Consider the following 20,598-nt stretch of genomic DNA (forward strand, 5'->3'; position numbering starts at 1 on the left):
AAGAGGATCACAAGTCTGAGGCCACCCTGGGCTACATAATGAGTTCAAAACCAGCCTGAACAACATAGCACAACCCTCTCAAAAAATAAAAATTAAAAAAAATTCAAGCAAAAGTTATCTTTCCCTGCCCTCATCATCTGATGCACAGAACAGGGATGTCCCGGGCCTGCACACCCACACCTCCACCCACCTGTGTGCCTCCTACACCAATGCTCTTGGACGCCCCCGAAGGTTGACAGCAAATGTCAATGACATTTCAAATATCAACGACAGCAAATGTCAGCTCATCCTGTGTTGGGTGCCCACTCCAGGAAAGGGACATTGGAGCAGGAAAGGGAAAGGTTCACCTGAGACACAGCAAGCATACTATGGATTGCAAGCACATGTGTTTTTATTTCATTTTAAAATAATTTATGTCCTTTTGAAATAAGAGCCTAAGACTGAAATACCTCTGTTGAGGGTCTCATAAATATTGGGCAGAGTGCTTAGAGAGGTTCATATCCGTAGGCGTCAGTGACACAGATGGTCTGGGACAGTGCTCTCTCGGAGGGCACCCAGGGAACAGCTACTTCACTCAGTCCCCCAGCCCATGACAGAGGGAGGGCGAGCACACACCAGAGGCCTCCCTAACCACAGCCTGCAGGGAAAGGATCAGCACAGGTGCCAGGGGACAGAGGAAGGTAGTTACAGCTGGCCAGAGGGGACTCGTGGGCAGAAAGGCCCTTCTCGGGCCTGGGGCATTCAGAGCACCTGGGCCTCTTGTTTTCTCTCTGTGCCCTCATCCTAATGCACTGAAGCCTGCCGGACACACAGGGGGCCAGTGTGAGAGTCCGACACCAGGCACATCTCCAGGAAATAGGACCCGCCCTGAGACCTATAGGCGGAGATTCCAGGTCTCACTGGGAGTAGGGGAAGAAGCTGGGGAAAGATCCCCAGGCTGGGAAAGCTTTACCCTGAGGACCCCGTGCCCTGGCCTGGGGGACACAGTGGGCTAGGCTGTGTCCTGGGCTGGGTACCGGCTGCAGGCTCTCCCTCCAGGTGGCCACCATCACGTCCCTTTCTCCTTCTTCTTGCTCACCCTCTGGCTGCTGAGCTCCCCCAGCTTCTTATCCAGCCTCCTCTGGAGCTGGGCCCTCTTGGCAGGGTCCAGGGACCTGTCCTTGGTCCCGCTGCCAGCGTAGAGGACTCCTTCCCGGCTGATTCTCTGTCGGGCATGGATGCGAGCCCTCTCACCGCAGCCGTGGATCTGAGGAGGACATAAGAGTCAGGTGGGCTGCATGGGGTGAGGTGGGGACACACACACAGGTGCCTGCACATCTGCCATCAAAGAGCTTGGGGGCCTGGCGAGTCCAAGCGTGAGACCCTGCAGAGGCTCCTCCTCCACCCCCACACCCACTGCAGAGTACGCACAGGAAGCAGCACCCCAGCTGACCACACAGATCCTACAGCTACCTCCCACTGTGCCCTGGGCTCAAGCTCCTCTGTGCTGCAGCCACGGTGACATCACGGCCCTGCTTACACCTCAGTGCTGCCTCCACTTCATAACCAAACCTGTACCCAGGTCCTACCCAGCCTCTACTTCCCCTGCCCGCCCTTCTGCCACAGCTCCAGCTCCTTGACTACACTCATGGCTTCTGCAGGCTGGATGGGCTGCCTTCCTGCCCTCAGCCCACCTCCCACACCTTGGGTCTCGGCCCACCCTGTGTGGGGAGGTCTCCTGCTGCTGTCCTGGCTCCTGGGTTTCCTCCTCAGGGCACTCAGTGCACTGGACTATACCCTACGTTGTCTCGTCCCCAGACAACACCAGGCCCGGTGACCCCACGGCAGAGATGGGATCCGCTCCAGTCCAGCTCCCCAAAGGTTCCCATGCCTGCCTCTGAGAAGTCTCAGTGACACACATTCCAGGAGGGAATGAAAAGGCCACTGGGCTGCTGCCATCTTGACCCATGGGCCACAAGTCCTCCCTCCCACGGCCCTACACTAGGCCAGGTCAACCCGACAGAGCCCAAGGACACATCCTCTCCAACCAGATTCCCACCAGCATGGCTCAAACTCAGCAAAGACAGCATCTTACTTTCCATGCCCCAGGTATTCACAACAAACCCTGACTCAACGCCTGCTTCTGTCTTTGAGGAAAACACCCCTTAGGACGTGAGAACGTGTACTGCCTGGGGCAGGCCTGCCCGGCGTGTGCTTTCCCACTATCCAGCCAGGGAGGGGCCCGAATACCTCGGGCAGGTGGTGGCTGAGGCAGTAGCAGTGGCCACAGAACTGGCAGAGTTGTCCCAAAGTCACGATACTGGCCGAACATTTGGCAAAGCCGCAGGTGGTGTTGGCCTTAACGGCAGCCGACACCAAGGCGTCAAAGTCCTCCTCGGCAGGCAGACCCTTGGCCAGATGTCCTGGGGAGAAAGAGCCATTCAGGCAAGCAGGGAACGTGCAGACCGGATTCTCCCGCCCGGCCCACAGCAAAGCCGCAGCTGGGCCATGTCCCCTATGTGTCCGTCCCAGTTCCTGCTTCCAGCCCCACCACACAGGACGCTCAGGAGAACATCCAGGCTGCGTCCTCCGACTCACCCTCATCTTCCCTGGGCCACTGACCCCCAACACCCTGCTACAGCCAATGTGGTCCCGCACACTGGGAGGAGGACGGCAGGACCTTCAGAATAGGGCTGGCAGCACACAGCGCCTTTGGAAGGTGCCCTGTCTCACCCAGAACCCTGTTTAAACATGGGATGCGCCCATGGCATCAACTGCAATAATAAAACCCCAAACCAACACAGAAGCCCAATTCCAGGACCCACAGCACTCACCAGTCCCACGGGGGGACCTCAACCTTTTCAACAGATGTAAGAAAATGTTTTGAAGTGTAAGAATAAGAAATGCTCATGAGTGGAAAGAGCTGCAGGCTCCGTACAGTTTAATTCTGTAAAATGCGCGTGTACCATGAACACTCATTCACACACGTGAAGACACGCAGGAGACAGACGGGTGGGGATTCCCAAGTGGTAATGCAGCCGAGCTCCGGGAGGGACACGCTCAGGCAGCACTGGTTTCTGTCCCATCGCTCCCCGTGCTGTTCCTACATGCAGGGGTGTGCACGGTAACCAGCCACACAGATCAGAACAGGAGGCCTCCGAGGTATGGACATAGCCCAGGGGCTCCCAGAGGCCCAGCACACCCCCAAGGGCTCTGGTCGGTGGTGGCCATTTCAAACCCAAGCAGGTACTTTCACCTGAGAGGAAGGAAGAAAGTGTACTAGGGCAGAACCAAGAGGCCTGGAGAAGGTGCCACAGCAACTGGTGGCAGCAAGCATCCTCAGGAGACAGAGACCCAGCTGGCAGGCAGAGCATGCTCAGGCCCCAGCAGCGAGGGAGAGGTCAGAGGACACTGGGAAATCCAGCAGGCACAGGATGGCATTTGTCACTCACCACCTGACCCCAGCTTCTGCTGGGAGCTCACGTGACGCATCTGTGCTGCTGTGGGATAGCAGGGCCACCCCAACCCCAAGGGAAGGGCCATGGCAGAGCTGGTTGGCCTGCCTCTGTCACAAAGGCTACTCTCAGCTACTCCCTAGGATACTGGCACAGAGCCTGACACCCCGCAAACAGACCATGTCCGAAGCTGGAGTGGCAAAAGGCACCTGGAAAGCCATCCGCCAAAGGAGCACTTCCACAGGTGAATAGTGCCAGCTTTCCTGAGTGGGGCAGGGATCCCCAAGATGCCCCGTCCTTGTGACACCAAAGCACAGGTGAGCACCCACTGCCCCTTCTAGGAGAGGTCCTATCCCATTGTCATAGCAGCTTGGCACCTTCCCCTTTGGGGCAAGAATCATATCCCCAGTCTCAGCTTAAAAACAGAGCAGGTCTCTCTCTGCTACAACGCCATGTTTGGAGGGCAGGGCTGGAGGCTTACACTTTGCTTTCAGGAGCTAATGGATGAAAGAGAACCAACCTCCCTTGTGATCTTGCAGACGGGGATGAAGCTGTAACAGTGTCCAGAAAATCCAGGCTGTGGCCAACTGGGGTACACTCAGCATCAGGGCACGTACACCAAATGCCCCGGGTTGCCCCAGGCACAGCACAGGATGAATGGGAGGAGTATATGGCTGATCCTGGGGCCCAGCAGGGCCTTGCACAACAGTAAGCTCAGTGAGCCCCAGGGTGCTGAGTACTGTGGGCAGGGCAGCTTCCAAGGCATGTTGCGGGCTGGCCAGGACCCTTACAGTAGGAGCCTGTAAGCACTGCCCGACCCCAGAGGGACTGCAGCTCCCGCCCCTTTGCAAGTGCTTCCCACCTGCCAGGTCCTGCCCAAGGCTCTGGGCCCAGGAAGGAGCCTGTCATTCAGGCCCAGGGGAGCCCAGAGAGAGCCAGGAGCAAGTAACATGATTAAAAATAACAGTGTAGGGCTGGGGATTTAGCTCAGTGGTTCTGCCATCTGCCTCGCAAGCACAAGGTCTATAATTCAATCCTGAGTACCAAAAACAAAAACAAAACATAAAAATACAGTGCAACATGACAGGTGGCAGTGCCACCCACAGAAATCTAACTCGTTCTGAGGGTGGCTGGTTTCAGGTAAAAAGACACTACACCCATGCTCCCACAGCTGATAAAACTTACCCTTGACTTCTTTCTTCTTTTTCTTTTCTGGAAACTTCTGCCGCCCGGAGCCCATGACTGGCTGCCCCTTCTTGTCTGGCTGCTCCTGGGTGCCCTTTGCCTTCTGCAGCTTCTCCAGGTGCAGCGCCTTCAGGTCCAGTGGGGTCTGGCTGCACTGCTCCCCAGGGGTCTGCTCTGGCTGCCCCGGACCAGAAGGCACGGGAAGGAGAGGAGCTCTGCTGCCAACACCCACAGGTCCCCTCTTGCTCACAGTGATGTACCTCGCCTTCCCCTCCCCGGCACTGTCATGTCGCAGCCCGTACTCCTCAGCTATCTGGTGGACCCGCAGCCTGTCATGAGAATTAAGGGACACAGGAAACTCCAACTGCATCTCCTTACAGGCCACAAACTCCTCGATCATGGCCCTGAAGCGCTCTGTGCCGTCTTCACCTCTCGGGCCCAAGGGGCTGTCCCCATTGAGGCTGGGTTGAGAAGGCTCTGAAGGCTTTGTGCCTGGCTTCCTCCGCTGCTGCCCGGCAGCTGCTCCAGCCCCCTGGCCACCCTTCTGCCGCCCACTTCCAGGCGGCTTCCTGGCTGAGGGAATGGGCCCTCTAGGCTTCGCAGCAGCCTGGCTGTGGCCCTGGGAACCCTCATGGGCATAGTTTTCAGGGACGATGTCATCAAGATACTCAAAGGCTGTGCGCACTTCCCCATGCTTGGTGAAATAATCCACCAGGGCCTTTAAAAAGGGGTGGGTGTTGACAGTGCGGGAATCGCAGATGAGTGCTACGTGGCGCCGTGCGCGGGTGACAGCAACATTGATCCGCCGGTCCTCGGCCAGAAAACCAACCTCACCTAAAGGGCCAGAGCAGAGGGGGCAGATCTAAGTGAGAAACAGGAAGCAGATTCCTTAGTACTTTGCAGCCTCGGGACCCCAAGCCTGCACCCCACATCTGTGCTTGCCCTCCATGTGGCCACTGGGTGTCCCCAGGGCCCAGCTGATGCCACATCTGCTCAGCACTCTGCCACTGCTGCTGCTGAGTGTGGCTGGGTGGCACTGAAATGGGCTGGAGGCTCTTGAGCTGTCGCTGGATCCAGGTGCTGATGGATTCCTCCTGCCTCGGCCCAGATGTGGGAAACAGCTGGGGAGGGGCAGAAGCTGGCTCTCCAGGGGCAAGGTGAAGGGCTCGACTTCTCCTGAAGATGCTTCCCAAGCCCTTGGCTAAAGCTGACCTCTGGGCACCATTTTCTTATTGCCACAGCTATGCCTTGCAGCTAGAAGACAAGCTCTAGGCTTTAAGGTGGGACTCCACCTCCTTGACAGGGTGTCCCAGCCATTTCCAGCCCACCTCATACTCCTCGCCACCCCCACACCAGCTCCCTGACCGTTCACTTGTGCCAGAATCTTCAGACGCTGTTCCCTCTGCCTGAAACACATGTCCTCCTCTCACTACCTCACCAGGCCAATGAGGGCTCAGCCTCAGCAGAGCTGCTAGGATGCCACCCCCAGGACAGTTCCTGTCTGCTCAGGGGTCCTATCAGGGACCTCATCACACCTTGCCCTTGTCCTTGCTCCACACCACTCTGGCCGGAACAGGCAGAACGCTTGAGGGCCTCGGAACCAGGGCATTCACTTCTGTGTGGCCCTAGGAGGCCCTAGGAAGCTACGAGCAGGCCTCATACCTTTCCTGTTAGATCTGACGAAGGACAACACCACAGCCTCCTTCTCCCGGCCCTGGAAGCCATCGACGGACTTAATCTCCAGCTCAGGGTGCTTGTGCCCGAGGCTCTGTCTAAGCAGGTCCACCTGAAACAGAAGCACGGCCACAGCCTGGTCACCCCCACAAGACAGGGGGGCTTTGCAAGCCTAGAAGGAGCCCGCAGGCCCAGTCCCCATGCCTGCCCTTCTTCCAGGGACACAGGGACAGGCAGAGAACACGAAGCTGTCAAATATGAGCCATCACCGAGGCTCACCATTGCTTTTGGCTCCTGACAGCCACCAGCCTCAGGCTCCCATGTGTGACATTGGGAGCCAGGACAGGTGACATCAGAGGACACAGCACTCACACAGGCGTGTTCTTACCAAGCAAAGCAGGGATAGGGAGGCAACCTGGGCCAGGACAGTGAAGCCAAAGCCGAGGTTATACCGCCAAGACAGCTGTGAGAGGACGAGCCCACCCTGAGGTTGCCAGGCCACCTGGGGACACTGCCTGAACACAAGGCTGGCACTCGGGGAGTCAGGCTGTAGATCAGGACAGGGTAGGGCAGGGCATGAGTGAGAGGGAACACAGACAGTTGTTTCTAATGGCATTTGGGCAGTGAGCCGTGATGAAGTCAACTCTAACCCTGGGCTTTTTGGTCACCATAGTCAATAAATTACTGTTTCTGTCTTTTTGTTTGTTTGTTTTTCGTACTGGGGATCAAACTCGGGACCTTGGGCTCGTGAGGCAGATGACAGCACCAAGCTAAATCCCTGGCCCTACCATTTTCTTTAAGCTCTTTGTTGTTGTTTTATTTTTGATAGGGTCTCACTATGTAACTCATGCTGGCTTTGAACTTGGGGTGATCTTCCTGCCTCAGCCTCCCAAGTGCTGGAATTACAGGCATGAACCCACCTTCTTTAAACAACTTGGGTTGGCTGAGTCTTATTGGTACAGAGGAGGACAAAAGGGGGCCACAAGGGGGTCCCTCACACCTGGAGGTTGTAGGGTGTGATGACAGCAATGTCACCTGCTTGGACACCAGCATCCACCAGAGCCTGGATGTGCATACTGACGAGGCGGACTTCACCTGGAGGGGAGAGAGGACAGGTTGTCAGGCAGGGACAGGCTGTGCTCACCTCTTGTCACTGAGCCTGTGTCGCCAGTCAGATTGCCAGGCCTTGCACACAGGAGCCAGTGAATGGTGTTCACCCCGACAGGATGACATGGCTATCCAGGGGTGTGCTGGGGGCTAAGAAGCTCGGCTCGAGACTGACCAGGCCATAGCCATGTGCCTGGGGGACGGCCGTGAACTGCTGCCCTGACACGCCTCCAGCCCGGGAAGAGGGTGGAGCCCAGCTCTCGTCCTCCCAAGCCAGCTCTCAGCACCACCCTGAGTGGGACAACCTGAAGCCACCAGGTCCAAAGAGGAGCCCAAGTCTGTGTGAGGGCCAAGCCAGCCCCGGCCAGTGAGCTTACCCGGGTTCCCCTTTGACTGCTCGTCCTCCTCCTCCAGCTCAAACAGCCCACAGCTGGCAGTGTCCACAAGCAGCAGGGGGATGCCCGTCTCCTCTGTGGCAGCCACGCCTGGCAGGTCCCTGGCACACAGGCAAAGAGCAGCGCTGAACCACACGATAGCACAGGCTGTTCCCACCAGGCCTACGGCAGGCACCCAGAGCATCAGACGGGCAAGGCTGCACTTGTGCTCTAAAATCTCAACGGGACACATTTCACTTGGGACAAGAGGGAAGCTGGGGCAGGGCAGGTCACTCACCTCAGGAGGTGCCCCGCCACCGATGGGTGGGCCGTGAGCTGACCAAGGTACATGGCCGCTGAGGCCCAGCACATGATGGCCTGGTGCATGCGGTACTGCACGGTCAATGTCCGCACCACCCTGTCTCCGTGCTCCTCAGCCAGGCGCTCCATCAGGCTCAGCGACAGCCCTTCCTGTGCTGCCCTGCAACAAGGGAGGAGTGGGAGGAACGGCCTGAGTCCTCGGTCAACGTGAAAGCAGGGTGAGCAGAGAAGGCTGCCTCAAACAGACCCAACGCATCCCATCCAAGAGGAAGGGTGGGGTCACCAAGTCCCACCCCCCAAGATGTCCTGATCTCCAGGACCTCAGACGATGTTCCCATATGCGACAAGAGGGACTCTGCAGGTGGGGAGAGGGTCCTGTATTAACTGGGAAATAATCACAGGGCCTTGTAAGAGGCAGGCAGAAGGGCCAGAGTCAGAGAAGGCCGTGTGACAAGACAGAGTTGAAGATGCCACACACCAGCTTGGAAGACGAGGAAGGGCCCTGAGCCAACAAAGCAGTGGCCACTAGCAGCTGGAAACAGTACTGCCTGGAGCCTCCAGACCACCCAGCCCTGCCACTTTCATTCTAATAAGCCAGAGAGACCAATGTTGACACCTGACCTCCTGAACTGTAAGATCCTAAAACTATTTAGTCACATCCTGTCACAGTGGTGACAGGAAACTACTACAGGTAAGTTTTTACGACTTGTACTACTCTAGCAGTACTCTAGCAGTCCTAGCCACCCACTGTCATGAACAGTTAGCACTTAGAGCACTTTCTGGGCTCTGCACCACTCCCAGAACCACAGCCTCACCACTCCAGGAGGCGGCAGCTGAAATGACTTCCATGTTACACACAAGGAGTGAGACCCAGAAAGGTTAAGGCGGCAGCCCAAGGCTGCACAGCCAGAATCCATCCAGGACACCTGACTCAGGGACATGCGGCACAGCATTTCATGCCAAGTGGTGACCACTAGAACTGTGGGAAAGAGCCCAATCTGGGAAAGAGACTCCAGGGCCCCACCCTCTGGAAACGCAAAGGACTCTATAACTAAGTGATTCCTAATAACCATCGCTACCAGAAACATTCAAAGCTAAAGGAAGACATGAGATGATTATTAGCCCCACCTGCAAACCCAGACATATCACCCCCCAAGCTCCCCCCTCTCCAGGCGCACATAGGATCTTGTTCCCCAAGGCACATCTCTAGGTTCCCTCCTCCAAGCTTCCTGGAGGATACAGCCTTTCTGGGAACCCCTTGATAAATCTCCCTGGAGAACCAAGGCAAGAGACATCTGTGACTTCCCTCTGCTCCAACAGGACAACCTCCCCAGCTCTCCTCTCCAGCCCACTCCAGACATTTCCACCCAAATCCTTGGTTCAGGGACGACTGACTCCTCTCTCTCTGGGCACCTGGGCCGCCTGTTCCCCTCAGAAGATTCCACTTGCTCAGCTCTTTCTGGTCCTGAGAAAACCACCAGTTCCAGGTTCAGTGCTGACTTCTGCACAGACACTGAGTACTGATGGTGTCAGAGAGCCAGCAGAAGCCAGGAAGAAGCCACCATCCTCAGAGGGAAGGGAGGGCCAGGGCACAGAGCCCAGGGGAGCCTTGTTCCTTGGGGCTACCTTTCTGGACCTGAGTCTGCATGTTCAAAGATCGCCCCCATGCCAGGCCTACCCACAGGCTCCAGTAGCTGACTCTGGATAGAAGATAAACAAATAAACACACGAACACAGGACTGAGGCAGGAGGTCCTGCTGACAGAACTAAATGAGCCAGATGAGGGATTGGATGGTTCTGTTTGGACAGCCAGGCTGGGGCCACAAGAAGCTTTCACCTGAAGGGACGTTATGGTTTACATCTAGATGTCCCCTGAAAGCCTCAGGCGATCACAGGGGGACCTCTGGAAGGTGGCTGGATCACAGAGGCATTACCGCTGATGGCTATTAGGAGGTGGGGACTGGTTAGAAGAGGTGGATCACTGTGGGAATCACCTAGAAAGTTCTATTCCCTGCTCGGCTCCTTCCTTGACTCTGCTTCCTGTCTGCCATGAGGTAAGCAGCTAGTTCTCCACCCTGGCCCTGTGCCAACCCATCCTGCCTTGGACCCAATCATGGACTAAAAACGTGAGCCAAAATAAAATTATGCGTGTTGGGTATTATCTCAGCAATCAGGAAAGTGACCGAGACAGGGAGGGCGGGGCTGCCCGACGTGGGGGTGGAGGAAGTGGTCCAGGCAGAGGGGACGTCACAGTTCAAGGCGGACAACGTGGTTGGGGCAGCGAAGGATGGAATGGGAAATGAGATGGAGCGGGGCTGCTGGCAAGAGTGCCTCCTCCACCCCACAAAGGCTGTGTCGGGTCACCACCAAAAGAGAGAAGATACAACACCCCCACGGGGTCTCCCGAGTCTCCCCATGTCCTCTGTCAAGGTTACCTGCAGAATGGGGACCACAGAGCCCATCTGAGGCTGAGGTGAGTGAACTGAGCTAACCGCAGTGAGTCCAGTAACAGAGCAGCTCTCCTGCCTATACCACCAAGCCAGCCTGCCTGCCTGACCAGGGGACATGCCAGGCACAAAGATGATCTATCCAGTCAGCCATTCAAATGAGCAGGTACAAAAGCACTAGGTGGGAGATGTCACCGGGAAAGGTGCACAGGACGCCTCACAGGTACGTCCATGGCTGGACCTGAAGGACGGCAAGCAGGGCTGACAGGCGAGTGGCAGGGAAAGGCTGAGGGCTCAAGGTCTTACTTGTGTGAGACTGTGGTGGGTGGCAGCTGCTTGTGGTCTCCAGCCAAGATGCACTTCCTGGCCTTCAGCAGAGGGATCCAGCAGCTGGCTTCCAGGGCCTGGCCGCACTCGTCAATGACCACCATGTCAAAGTAGCTCTCGGGCAGCAACTTCAGAGGGCCGTCGGCAGAAGCACCTGGGGGAAAGGGAAGCCTCAGTCTACAGAGGCTCTGGTTCGTCCATTTCTGCTACATTTACGATGACACTGAAAGAGAGCCAAGCCAGTGGCCACAGCTAGTCTTGCATTACCACTGTGGAATAGATCTGCACCAGGAATAAAGACCTGGAAAGGACATCACGAGGTCATGGTGCCAGCTCACCTGTGTCTCCAAGCACTGGCCATTTGACCTTCGGTCACCAAAAAGAACTCCTCTTTGGAGCCGTTCCAAGCCTTCCTGTTTGTAGATATCCTATCTGTGTTATTTTTGGATTTAAAATTTAATTCTTCTGTAAGGTTTCATTTCTTGAACACAGACAATAATTGATTGCCGAGTGTCCTCTCAGAGAAAAACCTCCACGCGTCTGACAACACGAAACCTCTGCGCCAGGTGTTCTTCCTTGAAACATGAAGCCAGCTATAGGAGAGGCAGTGCACCTGAGGCAACCACATCCCTACACCTCTCGCTGTAGACTCCTGGGGACCACACCTGTACTGCAGGCAACTGTCATGGGAAGTGAATGATCACCTACGTAAAGTGCGTGGCTCCAGAGGGCAGGTATGGGCTAGGGATGTGGTTCAGTGGTAGAGCGTTTGTCTGGCACATTCAGGGCCCTGGGCCCCATCCCAAGCACCACAAAAAAAGAAAAAGAAATCCTGCCCTTTTCACCTGCTACCTGGGTGAATTATGCTACAAAGGCACACATGTTCTATGTTACAGACATATATCTTGAGAAATTTCTGAAGACAGACTTTTCAGAGGGGTTAGGGAAAGTGCCCCAGAGGACCCATAACTGTGACCAGATGTCTTAGTTTTCTCTCCTTGCTGAGACAAAATACCGACACCCAAAGTTAAAGGGGGAAAGGTTTATTTCGGTTACAGTTCATGGAGGTTTCAGTCCATAATGAGCTGGCTTCAAGGAAGTGTGTCAGGGGTAAGAGTTCATGGTGGCAGAAACCAGCAAAAGCCACAAGGGACCTTAACAGCTTCTCCCTGTCCACTTTATCCCAACCAGACTCCTGGGATTAGGGTGCTGACAAACCAATCACTCACTCTTTGTGATCAATAAGCACACAAGTCCATTTCTGCTACATTTACGATGACACTGAAAGAGAGCCAAGCCAGTGGCCACAGCTAGTCTTGCATTACCACTGTGGAATAGATCTGCACCAGGAATAAAGACCTGGAAAGGACATCACGAGGTCATGGTGCCAGCTCACCTGTGTCTCCAAGCACTGGCCATTTGACCTTCGGTCACCAAAAAGAACTCCTCTTTGGAGCCGTTCCAAGCCTTCCTGTTTGTAGATATCCTATCTGTGTTATTTTTGGATTTAAAATTTAATTCTTCTGTAAGGTTTCATTTCTTGAACACAGACAATAATTGATTGCCGAGTGTCCTCTCAGAGAAAAACCTCCACGCGTCTGACAACACGAAACCTCTGCGCCAGGTGTTCTTCCTTGAAACATGAAGCCAGCTATAGGAGAGGCAGTGCACCTGAGGCAACCACATCCCTACACCTCTCGCTGTAGACTCCTGGGGACCACACCTGTACTGCAGGCAACTGTCATGGGAAGTGAATGATCACCTACGTAAAGTGCGTGGCTCCAGAGGGCAGGTATGGGCTAGGGATGTGGTTCAGTGGTAGAGCGTTTGTCTGGCACATTCAGGGCCCTGGGCCCCATCCCAAGCACCACAAAAAAAGAAAAAGAAATCCTGCCCTTTTCACCTGCTACCTGGGTGAATTATGCTACAAAGGCACACATGTTCTATGTTACAGACATATATCTTGAGAAATTTCTGAAGACAGACTTTTCAGAGGGGTTAGGGAAAGTGCCCCAGAGGACCCATAACTGTGACCAGATGTCTTAGTTTTCTCTCCTTGCTGAGACAAAATACCGACACCCAAAGTTAAAGGGGGAAAGGTTTATTTCGGTTACAGTTCATGGAGGTTTCAGTCCATAATGAGCTGGCTTCAAGGAAGTGTGTCAGGGGTAAGAGTTCATGGTGGCAGAAACCAGCAAAAGCCACAAGGGACCTTAACAGCTTCTCCCTGTCCACTTTATCCCAACCAGACTCCTGGGATTAGGGTGCTGACAAACCAATCACTCACTCTTTGTGATCAATAAGCACACACCCTTAATCCCAGCATCACACAATCCAGGTTCAGCCTCCTCTGACTGCATGTGGCTTTGGGGGCATGTCCAGACCCAAACCACAACACCAGGCTTCAGATAATTGAAGCCTTTCAATTAGAGACAGGACTTCACAGTATAAAGAGAAACCAGACTTCTTTTGGTTCTGTTTTGTCTTATTTTGTTAACACACCTGAGGATAAAACTCAGTGCCTGACATGCCAGCCCAGCACTCTATCACTGAGTTATGCCTCACCTCAAAATCAGACTTCCTGGTAGAAACACATCCAAGAAATCATCCCAGCTCCCCAACCAAGCAGGAGGGGCCACCAGTGGCCCTGTGGATGCAGAGGGGAGGGGCCTCCTTCTGACTACCAGTAAGTGATGCACTTAGAGTTAAGAGCCAGGTATGGTGATACACACCTGTGATCCTGGCACTCTGGGAGGCTGAGGCAGTAAGAAAAAAAGGATGGGGATGTAGCTCAGTGCAAGGACACTGGGTTCAAGGGAAGAAAGACAGACAGAGAGACAGACAGGTAGGGGTCAGTGGAAACGGCAGAGTGACACCTCAGGAAAGTCTCCTCCACTTGCACAACACAAACATTGGCAGAACCGACTTGTTCACAACTCTGGATGCTCACCAATCCTCACAGCACTTTGAGGAGAATTTACTCAAGAAAAAAGGTTGAGCACTGCAGCATTTAATGCACCTTGTCACTCCCCAACACCACCACACATACCACGCAGCCACCTGAAGCAGCTGCCTGGCAGCCACTGAGGGGCTCCTGCAAACCATTCCCAGGACTGATCCTCTAACCAGTGCCACACTTCCCCCGTAGACCCTGCTCACAGGAACACCTGACCTGAGTGATTCGGAGCTCACCCGACCTTCTCTCTGAGGTGTTTGTTGAAAACAAGCAGAGGCAACATCGTGGCTCTCTCAGGCAGTGGACAACAGCTGGAGCAAATGGCAGGATAACCAAAAAGCTAGAGGAAAGCTAGAGAACAAGATGTCCTTGGGGCTCTGACCTGGAAGATCACACATGTGCAGGGCTGTGTGAGAGCCTGGGCAGGACTGGATGACCTCAGCTCTCACCACGGGCCCACTCTGAGGTTCTGTGCAAATGGGAGGCAAAAGCCAAGAGCTACGGATGGCTTGGCTATGGGCTAAAAGCACATTCAACATGCAACTCGGCAGCTTGGCAAATCGAGACGGATGAGTTCAGAGGCTTCAAGGCACTCTCTGATCACTAAAGGGCACTAAACTGAGGAAAGACTTTAGTGATGGCCACAGAGAACAAAAGACATTATCTGGGCATGTTGGCACACACATGTAACCCCAGGTACTAGGGAGGCTGAGGCAAGAGGTCTCAAGTTTGAGGCCAGCATGGGCCACTTAGTGTGACCCTGTCTCAAACTGAAAAATATAAAGAGCTGGGGAAACAGCTCAGCAGTAGAGCACTTGCCAAGCATGCTTGAAGCCCTAGGTTCAACTCTCAATACTGCACAGGCACAAAAAGAAATAAACCATGGAGGTCGGCAGGCAGAAACAACAGCCTGAGTGCTGAAAGATAACTAACAACTAAGATTTCTAGAGCCAGCAAAACTGTCCTTTAAAAATGAAGAAGTTAAAATAACTCCAGCTAAAAAAAGACTTTAGAAAATTCCCTGCCAGCAGACTTGCCCTTCAAGAAATACTAGAGTCCCTCAGGTTGAAATGAAAGGATACTAGACAGTAACTTGGGTCCACATGAAAGAAACAAAGAGCACCAACAAAATTAACTACATAGGTAATTAGGAGACAGTACTGAATGTGTGTTGTGTTCATGTCTCTCTCACACTTGATTTTAAAGACAATTGGATGGCTGGGCATGGTGGTACACACCTGAAATCTCAGCACTGAGGAGGCTGAGGCAGGAGGATCACCATGAGTTCGAGGCGAGCCTGGGCTACAGAGCAAGACTCTCTATCTCAAAAAAACAAACAAAAAAATGGAATTAAAGTGTTTGAAGTGGGGGAGGGGAAGGGAAAGGGAATAAAAAGAATTAAGAGAAGGGTGAAGGGAGGGTGGGGACAAGGGGAAAAAATGAGAACCAAGACCTGGCATGTAAAGGTACAAGATCCCAGTAATGAATGTAACTGTACTGTATACCTAGAATGTACCAATAAATTAAATTACAACAAACAAACAAAAACAAAAAAACAAAAAGACAACTGAATAAAACTATAATTATAAAGCTTATCAGAGCCCAGACTGTGTTCCTTGCAGTAGCCCACCACCCGAGAAGTTGCAGCACAGACTCTGAGGCGGCCCTGGAGCCCTGGCCTCCTGACATTCACTCTCCTCTCCCCTTGAGTGTGGGTGCCCTGAAACTTGCTTCTAACCAACAGAACAACACAAAGGTAGGGTATAGCTCAGTAGAAAGCATTTGTTTGGGACGCACAAAGCCCTGGGTACAGTTCCCAACACCACAAATAATAATAGTAATGATGATGACGATAACAATTATATGGCAAATGTGATGGAATATCACACCCTCAATAACATCACACAAGATTATAATCCACTTATGAGACTCAGTCCTTTGCTGGCTCTGATGAAGTGGCCATGCTGGGAAGGACCACAGGGCAAGTAGCTAAGGGTGGCCTCTAGCCAAGAATCAGCAAGAATCTCAGTCCAATAGCCCGCAAGAAAATGGGTGCTGCCAACAGCCACATGAGCTTGGAAGCAGATTCTTCCCACGCAGGTCTTGGACTGAACCAGAGCTCCGGCTGACAACTGGACTGCGGCCCGTGTGACCCTGAGGGGAGGACCTTGCCAAGCCACGCCTGGACATTTGACTCACGGGAAGCGGGTGGTAATAAATGTGTGTTGGTGCTACTATCACACAGCACAAGAGAGGCCTCACAAACACCACCGACACACACAAAGCCCGGAACCGTGGGCTGACAGCATCCTCAAAACAATCCCGAGACACCCAACACTGCAACAGCTATTGCGGGGAAGACAGTGAGTGTTCTGCATTCTGTCCAACATGGAACAGCAGGGACTGTGCTTACACCCCAAACCCACTATTTAAAGTAGAAGAAAGAAAGGAAGAAAATGTGAAATACTACACTTCAAGTCAAGGGACACAGCACGGAGGAGCCAGGAGGACTTCCTGGGTTGAGGAGATGGGATACAGAATCCAGGGAGACTGATGCAGCCAGAGTTCCCAGGACAAAACACCGTGGAGATCAATGAGCAGAGACACTTGGGGAATTCAGCTGAATACTGATCAGTATGTGCTTCAGAGAAAACTACCCAAGGCCTGGGGGAAATGTCATGCAAAACCATGGGAAGACAGTGCCCAGTGCTGACACTGAGCTAGGAATAGTGCTTAATAATCCCAGCAGCTGGAGTAGAAATCCTAGGACCCATGGGGGTACCAGCACGGATCTTGTTTCAGCAGTGGAAAACATCAACTCTGGACTAATCCTCTTCCAAATCCTAACAAATCTTAAAAACAAGAACCAGAAAGATTATATTGTTTTCAAGTAACTTATTGCCTCCCAAAATAAAGCTCAAGGATATTTTGAGGAATACAAAAATATACACTAGGCAAAAAGGTAAAAGTTCCAATGTCTGACATACAGACAAGCATTAGCAGGCATACAACGCAGCAGTAGACTCACAATCATGTAAGAATGTATCACAGGAGAGCCAGGGATGTTGCTTAGCAGCACAATGCCTGCCTGGCAAGTGCGAGGCGCTGAGTTCGACCCCCCGTACCAAAAAAAAGAATGTGTACCTGAGATTCAAAAATGCAGAGGGGGGCCAGGGATTTAGCTCAGTGGTTCCATCGCCTGCCTCACAAGCTCAGGGTCCTGAGTTGGATCCCCAGTACCCCCCCCCCAAAAAATGCAGAGATGACAGAATCAGTAGGAAAGAGCACTGAAGAGATTACATTGCACATATTACAAACTGCAACCTAAGTCTTCAAAAAATTAAGGAAAATCACAAATATGTAAGAGATCCAAATCTTAACTTCAGGTTTCAGATGAAAATTATAGGGTACACTTGACATGACAAAAAAAAAATTAGTTAACTTAAAAATACACCAATCAACAGATATACTGTTTCAATTATATAGGATGTATTGCAGCTTGGAGGTACAGCACATGCTTAGCATGTACAAGGCCCTGGGTTCAATCCCCAATACTAAGGAAAAAAAAAGAGTAAGTTCTAGAAATCTATTGTACAACACTGTGCCTATAGTTAACTATACTGTATTGTATACTTCAAACATTTTAAAGAGGCTGGGTCTCATGGTAAGTAGTTTTACTACAATTAAAAAAAAAGCAATAGCACAAGAAACTGTTCAAGGGCCAGGTGTGGTGGTGCACGCCTGTAATCCCAGCACTCTGGGAGGCTGAGGCAGGAGGGCTGCCATAAGTTTGAGGCTGCATAGTGAATTAAAGGCCAGGCTGAACTATATACTGAGAACTTGTCTCAAAAAAATTAAAAAATAAAAAGAAGAGGAAGAGGAAGTGGAAGAGAAAGAAGAAGAAAAAACTACTCAAAATAAGATGCAAACAATCCAAAAAAATGGAAAAAGAACTGGTAAGCTATGGATAAACTTCAAGCAAACTGGAATCCCCCAAAGGCAGAAGAGAGAGGGAGAAAAGAAAAGTATCAGAAGAAATAATGGTCAATTACTTTCTGAAACTGATGAAAACTACAAACCCACAGATCCAAGTTCAAAAACATGATCAATCACAAAAAACATGAAGAAAGCAGGGTACACCAGTGCACACTACTCAGGAGGCTGAGACAGGAGAAGCACAAGTCTGAGACCCGACTGGGCAACTTAGCAAGATACTGCTCAAAAAAGAAAAAATAAAGTAAAGTAAAATAAAAAGGGCAGGGGGCATAGCTCAGGGGTAGAGCACTCGCTTTGCATGGACAGCCTTGGGTTCTGCTATGGCTTGTGTCTACCTGTCCACCCAAAGCCTCACGCAGTCAAAGGTGGGCTTTTCAGAGGTGGCTGGATCTAGAGCATGTGATGCTGGGACTGATTCACGCTGCAATGCTAGGATTAAGGGTGTGCGATGATTAAATTAGCCCCCTAATTAGTTTGGCACCTGCCCTAACCTGGGTATATAAAAGGGACAGAAAGAAGCTGTTACTGTCACTTGTGGGTCACTGGTTTGCTTTTGCTGCCTCCTGCCTGCCATGAACTGTTTCCCCTCTGTTGCCCCTCAGCCATGCCGCCCTGCCTTATAGCCAGCCAACTATGAACTGAAACTTCTCCAAACTGTGAGCCAAATAAACCTCCCTCCTTTAACTTTGGGTATCAGGTGTTTTGTTCTAGCAACAAGAAAAGTAAACAAGACAGGCTCCATTTGCAGCACCACACAACAAAAGAAAAGCTCTAGAGATGTGCTACACAAGAACGTGTGTAGTTAATGTACCTGTACTGTACCTAAAATAGAATTAACATAATGAATCTTATTTAATGTGGGTTTTTTTTGTTTCATTTTGAGTTTTTGGTTTTCAAGGTCTTGCTATGTAGCCCGGGCTGGCCTTGAATTCACAGCAATCTTCCTGCCTCAGCCTCCCAAGTGCTAGGATTACAAGTGTGTGTCACCATGCCTGGCTATGTTGCGTGTTTTTGACCAGAGTTAAAAAAAACAAAAAAAAAAGGAACTCCCCATGATGAATGTAATCATTATGTACTGAGGACATGAACTAATAAAATTTTTAAAGATTTTTTAAAAAAAGAAAAAAATCTGGGATATTTTAATATCAAAGTAAATTTCTAAGAAAGGTAATTTCTAGGGGTAAAAGTCATTTCAGAATAATAAATTGGTTAACATTTAGGCCCCTGATAGAAAAGCTGCTAACAATATGAAGCAAAAACTGATGGAACTAGACAAAAGTATACTTCATACTCAAGGGGTTCCAGCACCCCTCTCTCAACAAGGGGTAAACAAGAGAGAAAATCCGCAAGGATACAGGAGACTTGGATAATGCTAGCAACCATTTTCATGTGACCAACATAACAAAGACGGGCTGACAGTACCAGGATGGAACTCTACAAAGTGTCCATCTGCTGAACCCTAAACTAAGTCTCAAGAAAACAATTCAAGTCATAGAAAGTCTGGACCTGCATGAAATTACAATCCCCATGGAACTAAAGAGATCAGAATTATATGTGGAAAATCCCCATCTATATGGAAACTATACAACACACTTCTTTTTTTTTTAGTACCAGGGATTGAACTTGGGTCCTTGCATTTGCAAAGCAGGTGGAGGAACCACTGAGCTAAACCCCCGGCCCACAACACACTTCTAAGACTCAATTACACACACCCGTAATCCCAATGCTTTGGAGACCAAGGAAGGAGCATCATCACAAGTGTGAGTCCAGCCTGGCCTACATAGCAAGTTCAAGGCCAGCCTGAATTCCACAGGGAGACCCTGCCTCAAAAACAAATAAAAGATCCCCCCAAACAAACACTGGATTTAAAAAGAAAAAAGAAAACAAGAATTCAGGATGGAAAGGAAGCCTAAAAGGAAATTAACATTTTGAAATGAATAAAAATGAAAACAAAATATCAGAACTTGGAGGAAGTCACAGAAGCGTACTTAGGGAGACATTTATTTACAGAGCTACATCCCCATACCAGAAAAGGAGAACAGCTCAAATCAAAGATCTCAAGTGTCTAGCTTTTGTTTTGCTTTGTTTTTTTGTTTTTTGAGACAGGATCTCACTATGTAGTTGAGACTGAACTGGAACTCACTATGTAGCCCAGGCTGGTCTCAGACTCACAGTGATCCTCCTGCCTCAGCATCCTCAGTGCTGGGATTACAGGTGTGCGCCATCACGCCCAGCTTCAAGTGTCTAGTTTAAGAAAAAAAAAAATTAGACCCAAATAAGCAGGAAAAAAGAAAACAATAAAGATCACCACTAAAATTAATGAAAGAGAAAACAGAAGAACAGCTGTGAAAAATCATCAGGTTCTTTGATAGCAATAAAACCCCTAGCCAGAAGATCAGGAGGAAAAAAACAAACTACCAGTATCAGGAATAAGAGAGGTAGGTATGTCCACAGATTCCAGACACTAAAAGCATTAATAAAGGAGTATCATGAACAATTTTATGCCTTTAAATCCAACAATTCAGAGGAAAAGAACAAATTTTTAAAAAATACACAAGTTTACTCAAGAAGAGATGACCCAAATAGCAATACGTTTGCTAAAGAAATTGAATTTCTGGTTACAAACCTCCCTACAAAGAAATCCCAGTTCAGAAGGCTTCTCTGTGGTTCTACCCAATACTGAAGGAAGAAGTAAGGCAAGTCCACACAGACTGCCAGAAACGGGAAGCCCCTCCTCCTACGCACACACACACACACACACACACACACACACACAC

General features: G+C 51.2%; 1 protein-coding gene across 2 annotated transcripts in view; it reads right to left on the reverse strand.

Moving 5' to 3' along the window:
- Positions 1-373: 373 nt before the first annotated feature.
- Ighmbp2 (immunoglobulin mu DNA binding protein 2) overlaps positions 374-20,598 on the reverse strand; it is a 31,418-nt gene continuing 11,193 nt past the window's right edge. For both annotated transcript variants that reach the window (XM_033756475.1, XM_010635745.3), the window contains 8 exons: positions 10,849-11,023; positions 8,073-8,255; positions 7,778-7,896; positions 7,294-7,388; positions 6,282-6,405; positions 4,620-5,453; positions 2,230-2,402; positions 374-1,246 (listed from right to left, as the gene is read on the reverse strand). In XM_033756475.1, the coding sequence (XP_033612366.1) occupies positions 1,049-1,246; positions 2,230-2,402; positions 4,620-5,453; positions 6,282-6,405; positions 7,294-7,388; positions 7,778-7,896; positions 8,073-8,255; positions 10,849-11,023 (1,901 nt within the window). In that variant the 3' untranslated portion in view covers positions 374-1,048. The remainder of the gene's footprint in view (positions 1,247-2,229; positions 2,403-4,619; positions 5,454-6,281; positions 6,406-7,293; positions 7,389-7,777; positions 7,897-8,072; positions 8,256-10,848; positions 11,024-20,598) is intronic.

Source organism: Fukomys damarensis, unplaced genomic scaffold, assembly GCF_012274545.1.
Source record: "Fukomys damarensis isolate Sample0158 unplaced genomic scaffold, DMR_v1.0_HiC HiC_scaffold_27, whole genome shotgun sequence".
NCBI classification, from domain to species: Eukaryota; Metazoa; Chordata; class Mammalia; order Rodentia; family Bathyergidae; genus Fukomys; species Fukomys damarensis.